General features: G+C 42.0%; 1 protein-coding gene across 2 annotated transcripts in view; it reads right to left on the bottom strand.

Moving 5' to 3' along the window:
* The window catches only part of edc4 (enhancer of mRNA decapping 4), a 43,214-nt gene that overhangs the window by 14,185 nt on the left and 15,916 nt on the right, over positions 1 to 13,113 (bottom strand). The window contains exons 15-26 of one of the 2 annotated variants that reach the window (XM_074677640.1): positions 11,184 to 11,368; positions 10,766 to 10,845; positions 10,517 to 10,649; positions 8,988 to 9,280; positions 8,592 to 8,822; positions 8,262 to 8,366; positions 7,972 to 8,115; positions 4,880 to 4,916; positions 4,532 to 4,679; positions 4,077 to 4,232; positions 1,213 to 1,328; positions 964 to 1,129 (exon numbers count right to left, since the gene is read on the bottom strand). In XM_074677640.1, the coding sequence (XP_074533741.1) occupies positions 964 to 1,129; positions 1,213 to 1,328; positions 4,077 to 4,232; positions 4,532 to 4,679; positions 4,880 to 4,916; positions 7,972 to 8,115; positions 8,262 to 8,366; positions 8,592 to 8,822; positions 8,988 to 9,280; positions 10,517 to 10,649; positions 10,766 to 10,845; positions 11,184 to 11,368 (1,794 nt within the window). The remainder of the gene's footprint in view (positions 1 to 963; positions 1,130 to 1,212; positions 1,329 to 4,076; positions 4,233 to 4,531; positions 4,680 to 4,879; positions 4,917 to 7,971; positions 8,116 to 8,261; positions 8,367 to 8,591; positions 8,823 to 8,987; positions 9,281 to 10,516; positions 10,650 to 10,765; positions 10,846 to 11,183; positions 11,369 to 13,113) is intronic. The other variant, XM_074677641.1, reaches the window with a different exon arrangement.

The raw sequence follows: 13,113 nt of genomic DNA, 5'->3' as shown, positions 1-13,113 counted from the left end.
AACTTGACTTGACTTATGGAGAGTAAATAACACGAGGAAGTTTAAGTAATGATAAACAGAAACAGATTTCATGTCCACAGTGAAACTTAAGTATATGATCAAACTATAAACTATTCTAATAACCAATCCTTAACTACTTAATCAATTTTAGCCTGATAGATTTGGTGTAGTTCTCTGTCTGGTCGTAGTTTTCTGGATCCTTTATTATGACCCAGGTCTCAGACTCATAAGGTCTGTGTGCTGGTCTATGGTTTGGGAGAGTTCCTGGTTTATTGACTCAAGTTTATGTCTTCATATTTCACCGTCTGAAAATGAACTTCCCTGTGTGGTTTGATAAACAACTGAACTCTCTGTTGCCAAATTGCGAGAGCAGCTCTAACAGTTACAAACAGTAAAGAGCTTTATAATAATGAGAGCGCTACAGGAGGTGACTATCTGTTCAGCAAGTTTTAGACCAGACTTAGTCATCCAACACGACGCCTGAGGATTGATCAGGGATTAAGTTTAAATTTGAACAAGCTCACAAGGACACACACACACACACACGTTTTGTGGAATCAATACTAGCTGCAGGCTAACAGTGTGTGTCTCGTCTCTGTACAGACCATGACAGCCTTGATGAAACTGAAAAAATAAAAAGGTGGTTTGAGCTTCCAGAGGTTGGTATGAGCACAATCTCAGAATAAATAGTCTACTTATCAACACATCAGTGCCCCAGCTCAGTCTGAAAGGATATCATTACAAAAAGTGTCCCTGAGCTTTTCAAAGAGATGCTTATTTAATGAGACTTCCAGATAAACAGACCATGATTTCAGGGCTGGAAACAGGAAACGCACATTATGAAGAAAATACCAAATCTGAGCGTGGCAGCAGACGGTATCGTGACTCTGGAGGAAAAGCCTTCACTAACTATTTAAAACCAGACCAAACCAGACACGCTGATGTTAGAAAAGACTGCCTTACATTCCTGTGTGCCCTGTTTGAAGCTGTCGTTGATCTGCTGGAACATGGACTGGCAGCCTCTTTCAAAGACCGGCAGCACGATGCTCTGGAAGGCGTCTTTGTAGGCGGCTTGGATGGGCCCCTGCATCGCTTCAGCTGCAGCGCGGCCAATCGCATCCGTTGTGTTCTGTAAACAGGAAGTGGTCAGATTTGAGGGAAGTGATGTTTTTAAGATTTAGGATGGAGGGATTCACATGAGCAGACACTTACTTTGGATTTCACGACTTTGTTGACATTTTCCTTTAGAGTGACTTCCACAGCAGTGAGCTTAGCGGTGATCGTATTATTCAGCTGACCGGTCACCGGCTCCAGACTCTTAGTGATGGCTTGGGAGAAAGAGAGAGCATTGGTCAACAGATCAGCACATCTATGACATCAAGGCTTGAGGAAAATACCCTGTTCTCAAAGTGGAGGAGAGAGGATAGGAAGGAAAAAACAGTCAAAGGCTGTGAGGAAAAGGATTTGGGCTGATGCATCCCTTAAATGAAGACTTTGAAAGGATTAGTGATGTTTAATCCAAAACATTAAAGGTGACACTTTTAAACATGTGCTCTTTTATTCATTAGAATTTAGATCTGCTTTGCCAAACACTGTCCTGACAACATAAACACAAAGAGCAGAAAATGATTTCAGGAAAACTTAACAACAATAAAAATGACAAAAATTCAGACCCGCTTGAGCAGGAAAACAGGAATGCAAATAAATATCTTAACTTTAGATCGATTTATGCTGTAAACTTTGGGAATTAATAGTGTTTACACAAAGTTTAGATAGAAATCTAAAAGTTTGTGATATATGTAAACAGCCATTGGAGAGTTTTTGCAACTGTGACAAAGAAATAAGCTCAAACAGCATGAACTACATCCATACCAAAGACAGAACCAACACGCTTGCTTCTGACCAAGGAAAATGTTTTCCATTAGGGGTGATAGGGAGAAATTATGTCGGATTGTTTTTATGTCAGGATCAGGATTTTATCACAATTGTTTTTTATAATCAAACTTTTTTGACCTGAAAATAACATTTTTAGACCCAAACATTTCTGTTTTAATTTGTTATAACATCTTTTCTGCTTCATTTCAAAACTTTAATCCAATCCCGTGTCCTCTACTGTGTTTTTTTAAAGGATAAGTTTGGTTTATACAGCTTTTACATTGTTTATAGAATAAAGTAGAACAAAATACCCCCCCAAATGCTTTCCTGATCCAAGCAGTGCTTCGGGAGATATTGTGTTTTTCACCAATATTCCATCATGGTCCGCTCCGGGTTAGTCCTCTGCTGCAGTCTGTGTCACTCCAGACAGCACTGTGTGGTTGTAATGACCTCTGAACTCACAAAGACTTTGTTTACATTTGCCCCTGCGCCATGCGCAGTACTCTCTGGAGAGCAGACTCCTTTCTTTGAGGGGCAAACGTAAACAAAGTCTTCGTCAGTTCAGAGGTCATTACAGCCACACAGCTCTGTCTGGAGTGACACAGACTGCAGCAGAGGACTAACCCGGAGCGAACCATGATGGAATATTGGTGGAAAAACACAAGTTTTTGGACGATTAATGCAGTTTTAGGAGCGGCGCTGTCTATGCCCCGATGGATCCCATTATACGGACGTCTGCTGCGCAATTTCGGATCTAAATATCTCCTGAAACACTACTTGGATCAGGAAAACCTTCTGGGTGAGTATTTTGTTCTACTTCATTCTATAAACAATTTAAAAGATGTTTAAACCAAACTTATCCTTTAAACTCTCAGAGTTTCTCATCATGATAAAAACATTCCTGTAAAGACATCAGCTGAAAGAGTTATCCAGTTTCTGCAGAATGTCTGTGCAGTAGAGACTGTGAGGGATTCTGGAAGAATCTGAGTGAAGCTGGGTGACAAAAATTATTTTTTTTCTTTTGAGAGTCCAATCACTTCTTGACTCTACCTCCCGACATATTTTACAATCCGCGAGAAAAATACACGAGAACAGCAGCTGTCAATCATCATTAAACGTGACATAAAACCTTGTTTTTTTACCTCGTATAACTAATGTAAACTAAACTTTTCAGAAAAAAGAGGACTTGAATACAAGACAGCCAAACGATATCTTCAAATCACCACAACAATTGGGCGTAAGAAACATTTCTATGAGGTGTATTAATTTTTTAAAGTTTGGCCACAGCCCATCTGGAATGACTGGAGAGATGGATTTTTTCTTTTTACCTATACTGCAGCCAGCCACCAGGGAGAGCAGTTTTTGTGGAGACCTCGCTTTGAGCCAAGCAAGATGACATCCATTTTTTTTTACAGTCTATGGTAAAAAATGGGCCTCGGGCTACCGACTCTGGACTTGCCTGCTTCAGAACAGGCTGGTCCAATTAGGCCCACTGAAAGAGTTGGTACACTCTACACCGTTTTCTATTAGGATTGTCAGCCATAAAAGAACACTCAGCCTAATTACTTCTTCTATGTAAAATTCATCTTACTGTGCATATATGCTCCAAGTAGCATGACTCATTTCCGCTCTTTCTTTCCAGAACAAACAGACATACTGCAGGGGCAAAACAACTGATGAAGTTGGATCTCTGATCAGGATGATTAAAAAAAAAACACCCATTTAACCATCATTTTCAGATCTGTGGTAAAGGTTGAAATATTTCGGGCATTAATTTGACTATTTATCTTGAAATGTCCATGCTCTGCAGGGAACACACTGACTGCAGAATCTTGTAATGCTTGGACCAGCTGTGTGTCTGTTCTATCCTGCTCTGATCTACACTTTAAGGAACAGTAAGATGGGCTTTAATTCAGGATACGATACTGGCAACAAATGACTGATTAAAAAATGTAACACAGCAGGTAGAACAGACAAAAAGCAGATAGATTAAGAAGTTGATAGTGCTGTTATTAAGACTTTGATCACACCATTGTTTTGGGAGGCTTTTTCCTGCAGCTAACAGACAATTAATGGTACAATACCACCATCCTGTGGATCCCTTTGTTCTCTGCAGCCTCTAAGACTCTGTGCTTGCTGGTGATGTTCAGGTAACATCAGTGTGTGTGTGCGTGTGTGTGCGTGTGTGTGCGTGTTCTTACTCTGTGGCACTGTCTTCTTCATCTCCTCCCGTAGCACTTTATCCATCCTGTTGGTCAGGGCTGAGCTGAGGGCGTGGCTGATCTGCTGGCTCAGTTGTTCCTGAAGCTGCTGCTGGTTACTCTGAGTCTCTGCGATAACTCGCTCTAGTCTGCGCTCTGAGGTCACGAAAGGTCAAGGCCCACAGTGGATCAACGTGGAGAGAGCAAGCTCTGCATTCATGGGGTGAAAACAACTCTGCACTGAGTGAGTGCATTAGAGAAATAATGTGGCTTCAGTGTTAAGTTAACCACCCATCCAGTATTTGATCATATTACCAGGCTGCTGGAAATTTACAAACAGAATCAGATCTTTAGTTAGTCAAGGGAATAGATTTGAGCAGAAAGTTTCTCAGATGAAATGAAATCAAAGGCTTTCTAAAGTTTTGTGACTCAAAAAAATAAACACAGGAGGATACGCTCTTGTTCGTGGTGGGCTGTCAGGACGTGCCCGACCTGGGCCAAAATTGAGCTCTGCATAGCTTCAACGTGTCCACGCAGCTCAGTTATTTCCCTCTGCTGGCTACGCAAGAGCATCAGTAACTCATCCTGTACCTCGGCATTCATCTGTGAAGAGGTAGAGGAAGATTGAAAGTAGAGCAGAGAAAGCTGAGTTAAATACTGAGCTACAACATCTACTGCAGTAAAAATAAGAAGCAAAGTCTTAAAAAATGGCACCAACACACGTACAAGTATCATTTTTAACCATATTAAATCACTTTGACGGATAACACAAACCAAGAATGAATGTTTTACGGAAATCTTACCTGAGCAGAGTCCATTTGTCGAGACTGAGATGATTCGCTGGACAGAAAAATGAACAAAGAGAGTTTTGACTATGACACTTGCTCATGTGTTTTTGTATCGAAACTTACACACTTTTTAACACAGTATAAGCTTTGGCATAGCCATGGCACGGTCAGTGTAAAATCAACCACAAGCAGCCTGATCTATGTCTCACTGCTTATCACACACTTCAGGGTGTGGAGTTCTTTAACATTATATGGACTCTGTCGTCTGTGGCTCAGTGTTTGTTTGATCCCTGCCACTCACATACAGAGCGGATTCAGTTTTCACAAGGATTTTTACTGGATCTTAAGTAGTGACAGCAGCCAATGTTGCAGCTTATCACTGAAGATTGTTGAACAGCAGATACCTGCAGTGATCAAGATGATTTTAACAATGACAACAAAGGGAAAGTCTGGAAACTATGGAGACGAGGTGGCGTCCAACAGAGGCTCAAGCATCTCAAACTCTACAGTACTTCCCTCTCCTCACTGCTGCTCTGTTATTCTACATGCATTCTACGTGTTGCACTGTCCCTTGTCTGTTTAACTGTTGTGTTTTTTGTGTGTCCACTGCTGCAAAGCAAATTTTCCTTCCAGGAACAAGACAGATTTGAGCTGAACCGAACTGAAACACATTTTTAGCTGAGCTGAAATCAGAGTGACATGGTAAAGGTGGGTGATATGACCCAAAAATTATATCACAGTAATTTTCCTTCATATTATGATAATGGTATGATATCACGGTTTTCCAACATGAAATAAGTGAAGTCTTTTCAAAACCTGATTCTAAAGATCCTGTAAAGATCCTACCTAGCATGTGGAAAATGTCTAATACTGTTATAGAAAAAGACTTGCCCACAATGTGCTTTTGAAAGTGAAGCTTGTCCCATTTCAAGCTTAAAGTGACTATATTGATGAGCAAACTGGGTCTGAGGAACGAAGAATACTTACAGGCAAAAAATGACTTTTAGCATTTTATAAAAATGGGTGCAAAATTAACTAATAACATTTTGGATGCTGATAAATTTGTTAAAATTAACATTACTAGATTGTCGTCCCGTGAGACCTCAAACTACTGTTTCAGTTTGCTTCCAAATGTTTATTTTTGATGCCACTACTCTTGTCAAAAATTGGTTGTGTCCATAGGCTGTATAAAACATGGACAAAGCCTCCATGACGAAACCCGTCTGTTCCTGAAACCGTGAAATGAAACCAAACCGCGGAAGCAGCCACATTTACTATATTGTCGGCTTTGAGTTTTTCTTTAAAAAGCTACAGGGGTGCCCGGCGGTCACATGACCTCAGCTGTGCCTCTGATTGGAAAATCAAACGATCCTAATAACTTCTAAACTGTAGAGATAGAAAAAAATTCACTCACCGTACAGTGTGTGCTGAGAGTGAAATCAGTGTTTTAGACCCAAGCTGTTTTTTGAACAAGGCTGTAAATGTGTTTTTAATGCAGTAAAAGTCTGTTTTTATGGCTCGGTGTGTACGTGACTTCCAGTTTTTCTGCAGTAAGCCTCAAGAGCAGACCTGGGCAAACTACGGCCCGCGGGCCACATCCGGCCCTTTGTACGTCCCTGTCCGGCCCGCGTGAGGCCAATCATAAACATAAACATAAAACTTGTAGGGGTGCATATGTCTTAATACTCCATGTATCACAAGCACTGAACAAGACATTGTGGTTTGAATTATTCCTCTCTTTCACTGGCACAGTCAGTCTCCTCCACCTGAACTCTGCTGTTCTGAAGAGAGTGCCGTCGCGTACACGCGCAGCGCATGTACGCGACGGCACTCTCTTCAGTACAACGATACGCGTTTCACTATTTTAGAGTCGGCCTTCTCACTATAAAATTCACGCTGCTCTTTCCTGATTGGAGAGGATGCTGCGTTAGAGCAGAGCTACGTTAGTCTAACTCACGACATGTCATGTCAAAGTTCTCCAAAAAAGAAAGGAAACAGCTAAGGCTCTGATAAACTCTTCATCAACAAGTGCTGCACCGTTATCTGTCTCTGTCTCTGAGGTCTCCTGCAGCGTCTCTGGATCAAACCAACTAAGAGAGGGGGGTGGATGGTTTCTGAGTTTTCGATATAACGCCCAAGTACAGGACTTGATTTGACTTAGTAAAATATTAGAGTTCACAGAAGCATACTTAAATTTTGGGGACTATCAGGAGAAATCACAAGCCAGGAGAACAGCGGGAGAAAGGGTTTAAAAAACGGGAGACTCCCTCCATATTAGGAAGTGTTGGCAGTCTGCCAGCACTCTCAATCGGTAAAAGTGAGTTCATGTATGACAGATATTGACAAAGACGAAACTTAAGACATTTTCTCTTTCATTTTAGGATTCAATAATTGTTTTTTTTCTATTTGACCTTTACACCACAATTTTACATCACCTAATATAAACATTTACAGAGTGCTTTATTCTTCTGATTGTCAGTTTCAGCTATTCAAAATATTTAATTTATGATGCATTTTATGATGGAAGAAAGTTGGTGGCCCTCTGACACAATTCAGGTTCCTCATGTGGCCCCTGGTAAAAATTAATTGCCCACCCCTGCTCAAGAGGATCATCGACGAACAGTGACTTTAACGTTTTAGGTTTGAGGTTTGACCATAGACACACCCCCGTCTAGTTTGGTAACTTTGCTCATTGAGCTGCTGTTCAGCAGCGTTTTGGCTCGCTGTTTCACTTTCTGCCTGTTGGTAAATGTTTACTTCCTCCAGTAAGCCACATCGCTGACTCTGTGCTACTGGCCTTAAAGGTGCATGCACGTTTATTTTCAGAATGGCTGCGGCAAATAAGTGACCTCTCGCTGCGCCTGGAGAAATAAATCTCCCACATGGCCTAACCACTACAAGGACCAAATTCTGTGTAACAATGCTTTGGTAATTACGCTATAGCAAAATTCATTTTGTGTCAACACTTTATACCAGTGACGATACAAAACGGTAAACCGGCCACCCCGATGACATAGACTTATAAACACTCCATGTTTTGCTACTTGAGCATCAGGAACAAAATGATTTGAATGAGTGTAATAAATCCCACTGAAGCCCTGACAAACCTGTTGTCTTTCTTAGTCTTCCTCTTTAGTTTTGGTGAGGCTCGAGGTGATGACTTCCAGTCCTTAACCGGAACTCTGTGAGAGGATCGGTTGCCACAGTTCCCTGAAGAGGACGCCAGGCTGGCTACTTCGTCATCAGGGTCGCTGGACCAGAGAAAAGAGGCGCATGGACAAACAGCGTTTAAGAAGGTGACGTGTTTGAGAAGCTTTTTGACTTGAACTTGAGAATTAAATGCCACATGTTACTGTTCATATAAGGACAGTGATAACAGTGATAGGATCAGTGGTACCTCTGCTCTGCTCCAGCATCCAGACTGTCGTTGTGTGTGAGGTGATAGGAGCGTCTGTGATAAGGTGAGCTCAGGTGTCTGTCCTTTGATTCCTGATCTCTTGAACTAAAACACAGCAGACATGCAAATAATGTTCTGATGAACAATTCTTCCATGTAGGCATCTACATTTTTAACACAGATCTAGATGATGTAGAAAACACAGTCCTGTTCCTGCTTCATGCTCTTGTTGAGCTGCTCAGAGCGTCTGTCTTTCTTAAGGCAGTCAGTGTGTTAAAGTATAAACTCAAATCTTTCATGTTTACGTTTAATTTAAATGAGGAAGTCTCACCAGTCTCCCAGACCGTTGTCCCTCAGGCTGTTTCTGGTTTCTCTGGTGATGTCAGGAGCAGCAGGCCAAGGTGTGTGGCTAACACCGTTATCTGCTGACCCGATCCCAGCCCCGGGGTTCTCCTGGGGCAGAGCGTTCTCGAGGAGGGACGGAGTGTTGCTGAGTCTTGGTTCTGGCTCTACTGACCCACTCCCTGGCCCATCTACACCACCCAGCTCAAGTGGCAACAAGCTGAGACAGAAAAAAATGTTGTCGTTATTCTCTCAGAGTAAAGGTAAACTTTAAACTCCAGGCGGACTTTTTAAAAACACACGTCGTACTATTACTGTTCACTGTGAGACGATTAAGCTCCTTATATTTGTTAACATTACATCATCATTTCTCCTGTCAGAGTACCTGTTGTTAGCTGTGCGTGGTGAGGTCAGCAGGTGCAGGGCGGAGGCAGCAGAGGCCATGCTGTCTGTCTGCAGAGCAGAAAGAGGTGAAGTGTCCAAGCTCGACACGAGTCCACGCTGATGCTGCAGCGTCTGGGATGCAATTTCAGGCATATCCTGAGACATGGCTGTGGAGGCTGATGAGATCACATCAGGGGAGCGAGCTCTTGTCGGAGAGGCCAGGGGGGGCAGGAGAGGGGAGTCGAGAGCTGGAGAGCCATCGAGTGCATGAGGACCACTTGGGGGCACCAAAGCCTGGAGACAGATAAGCAGAGTGATCAACACAGGAAGTCGGACAAACGCTCCAGATCAAAATCTTCGGATCAGTCGAAAAGTAGTACAAATTTACAATTTGCTCTGTTGCATGTTAGAAAGGTATTTTGTAGAGTTTCAAAATGCAAAAAGAAGAAATTGCATTGAGACAAATAAAGGTTTGAGTAAGAAATTTGTTGCAAACAATTAAATTGAAGTTGATCAAAAGTTTAAGAGCTAAATCTGCTCTAAAATGTAGATTCAGTAATTTTCTGTCAGGTATTCTCTCTGTCATGACCTCCTGATGGTAAAGACTAAAAATCTTTCTCTCTGTGAATGTGGTTGGATTGTTGAGCTGCATCAGCAAGGCCTCTCACAACACACCATCACTGCTGAGGTTGGACACAGTAAGACAAACATTTTGATATCATCAAAGATCCTGAGGGTTATGGAGCAAAACAGTCCAGAGGTAGACCTGAAAATATTTAACCAGAGCTGAGCCAGAGGATCTGATCGGCTGTTCATCAAGACACAGGATGATCCTGTGACCAAATTTTAGGCACAGTGGAGGGGGCGCCATCATGATCTGGGGCTTTTTCCTTCAATGGACCAATGGAGCTTCAGGTTGGTCAGGGGCGTCAAACAGCGGCTGGCTCTGTGGAGATGTTGCAGGGGGCCTCCTTCATGACTGAGGGCCCTGGTCTGTGTGGGAATGACTGGGTTTTTCAACAGGACAACGCTGCAGGTCACAATGGGCTCCTGACAAAGGATTTCTTCCAGAGGAATCAGCTCACTCTTTGGACCATCCTGATGTTCCCCTGATCTAAATCACTCTGACAACATTTGGGGATGTATGGAGAGGGACGTTTACAGAAACGGACATCAGGTCCAGACAGAGGATGATCCTCCGTGAAGACATCTTCACCACTTGGAGCAACGTTCACACAGACTCCTGGAAACACTGAGTCCTTTTTTCACACTTTGATTTTTATTTCAGGGGTTTTCAGTTTTTTTTTTTTGCTGTAAAACTTTTGAGCAGCTGATGAACAGACTATTTCACTGTAATTTGTTGTTTGCAATAAATTGCTTTCTCGTTTTTTTTGTCTCATTACGATTTCTTCTTTTTGCAGTTTGAAACTCAAATTCCAACCTTTTTAGATTCAACAGTGCAAATGTATTTAACCGTCATTTTGATCAGGTGGGTATATGGATGAGTTCAGAGGCTGTGTGAAGCCGTACCTGCAGATTCTCCAGTCCAGGCAGCAGCACAGAGGAGGTAACTCTTTGGCTGTTGGTGGAGGTGGACAGAGCCAGACTGGAGCTGCTGTTGTTCTCGGCTCTGATCGGACTCTGACTTACATCGTCGAGAGCTCTGCACACAGACACACAAACACTGTTGTCAATACATGTTGACACGAGACGGACGAAGCAGTGGGTAAAAGATACGTGTATGATATGTTGTCTTCACTTAGTTGTGTTGTGACCTACCTGTTGGTTGAATCTGAGTTGCTGCTGATGGCTGTCACTATAGTCAGACTGCTGGCACTGCTACCAGGAGACGCTGGTACCTGGAGGGGAGAGGTGGACAAAAACAATGATCAACAAAATAAACAACTTGGAGGGTTGTTAAAACATCGGTGCTGCTTTGTGCATTGTTTTCCTTGCCATAGCTGTCTTTTGGAAAATGAAATCACTCTTGATTCTTTCTATAACCCCCCCTCCTCTTGCTTGATATGAACTTTGATGAACAGCAGTCAAAGTAGCAGATAAAACAGACGTGTATTTCTACAGGCCAGGCTATGAGCAAGATAATGGACATATCAGTGTGTCTCTGTGTTTGTTCTGCAGAAACAGTCTAATATATATTCCCTCCACAAAAGAAGTCTCTGTTGTTGTGCTCTCTTACTGAAGTGCTGGGCGTCATGAAGGCATCAGGGGTCATCAGCTTGGGCATGGCCACGCTGCTGGTGTTGGAGTTTGACAGAAAGTCAGCAGGAGCAGGGAGCATGGAGATACTCCTCAGGTCTGTTTGTGAGCCACTCCCCGACTCCTTGTCTGAGCTCTGGTCTGTGAGGTGATCTGAAAACCCTGCTGGACACAGAAGAGGGAAAAGGATCTAATTTCTGTAGAAATCTGATGTGCAAAGCAGGCGCAGAATACAGATAAAATAAAGAACATGGAGAAAGTCATTAAACAATCTTTAAAAGTGCTGGAAGAGACTGAAGACTGTTTTAAATGTCCTGCATGCTGAGCATAAACTATAAACCATAAACGCAAAACACACAGGATGAGAATGAAGGATGTGATGAGATGCAGAGAACACCAGCAGCTGGGATGACTGAAGAAAGGAGAAAGTAACAAACACAAATGAAAAGATTCATCATATCTTTTTGTAAAAGAGCTACTGAAAAGTTTTCCTTGATTAAAAAACATTTAATGTAGAAAGTGAAATCATTTTCCAGAAAAAACAACATATTTTTATAAGACATATTAATAGCTGTATCATAAAAATGTCTACACGGACTAATGTTAAAGTTTCCTGCAAAACACATTAAAAAGAATGAAGAGATCCTGACAGAAGCTTCCATTAACAGAACTTCTTACTCATGAGAAAATGTTTTTAGTTTATTCTATTGTGATAACATTAGTTATCCCCCCTTCTGTTTGAAAAACTGTGACTTTGTAGGTATTCTGCTCCTGAAGTCTAGACTCAGCTGTAGAAAGATCAGGATCTGAGTGAGCCTGTGCTATGAAGCAGGATTAACACATCCAGGATGACTCTCTATGACTTGGGTTGACCAAATGAGACATTCACAGTCCTGATAAGCTGTACTACAAAGCTAGATGTCAACTCAGTAAGTGAACCCAGGGTTTTCTAGTCTTGATCAGTGTGTGCTCACATTAAAAGGGTGGAGTTTGCAGTGTCTGACCAATCACAAACATGGAGAAACAGGAGAAACCCTGCAGGGCAGCCTCCTTTACCCTGGAGGAGCAGATAGTTTTTCTTCAGAAATACAAACACATCATCCACATTTTGGGTTGGAATATTAATCCCTCACCGTGATGGTACGTCTGGTAGTGTGTTTCATTAATTCATGTTTCTGCAGTTCTGCCATGTGTGATTATTATTATAAACCTCATTATTTCAGATGAGCCTGACTGTGATGTGTGACATTTGTGACATATGACTCCACCAGCTGAAAATTGTAGCTCATGATCCCTTACATTAGCTCGATAAAAAGAAAGGAAAATAAAATAAAAGCCAGCTTCATCATACATGCTTCAGGTTTCTCTCAGTGTTTTTAAAGTCAGACTGAAGATTAAAGGCACAAATTCCTCTAGATGCTCAACTCTTCCTGCTCTGGTTGGACCTGCTGTAGTTTTGGTTAAAAGAGGAATTGCTCTGTCATGGGGAAAGGTTGATAAACCAAATTAAAAATGTCCTCAGCTCTGCCCTAAGCAAAGATGGCGTACATTACGAGGGGGAAGGAGTTACTCTTCAATAACATTTGGTGGGGTCTCTTTGTAAACCACTTAAACAGCATGGACAGAGCACACCTGATGGAAGAATCTGGAGAAAAACAGACGATCCTCTGAGGTTACTGCTGCAGATGTTTGTATACCAGACTGTGATGAAGCACCTTAAACACTCCTCAACTTAAACTCCTTCTTATTTCAGTCCTACTTTTTTGTCATTATCATGTTTGTCTTTACTTTTTATGTCCCCTAGATTTGTCTGTGTGTCTGGCACTGCATTTGTGCACACAGATATGTTGATACTAGCAAATAAACGTGTATGCTCAAAGTTCAAACCAAGAAAAACAATGATGGAAAAA

The sequence above is a fragment of the Halichoeres trimaculatus genome, unplaced genomic scaffold (assembly GCF_033239565.1).
Source record: "Halichoeres trimaculatus isolate MK-OKI-2021-1 unplaced genomic scaffold, fHalTri1.1 fHalTri1_scaffold_10, whole genome shotgun sequence".
Lineage (NCBI taxonomy): Eukaryota > Metazoa > Chordata > Actinopteri > Labriformes > Labridae > Halichoeres > Halichoeres trimaculatus.
The sequence above is the reverse complement of the archived record's forward strand: the minus strand, read 5'-3'. Positions and strand labels throughout refer to the sequence as shown.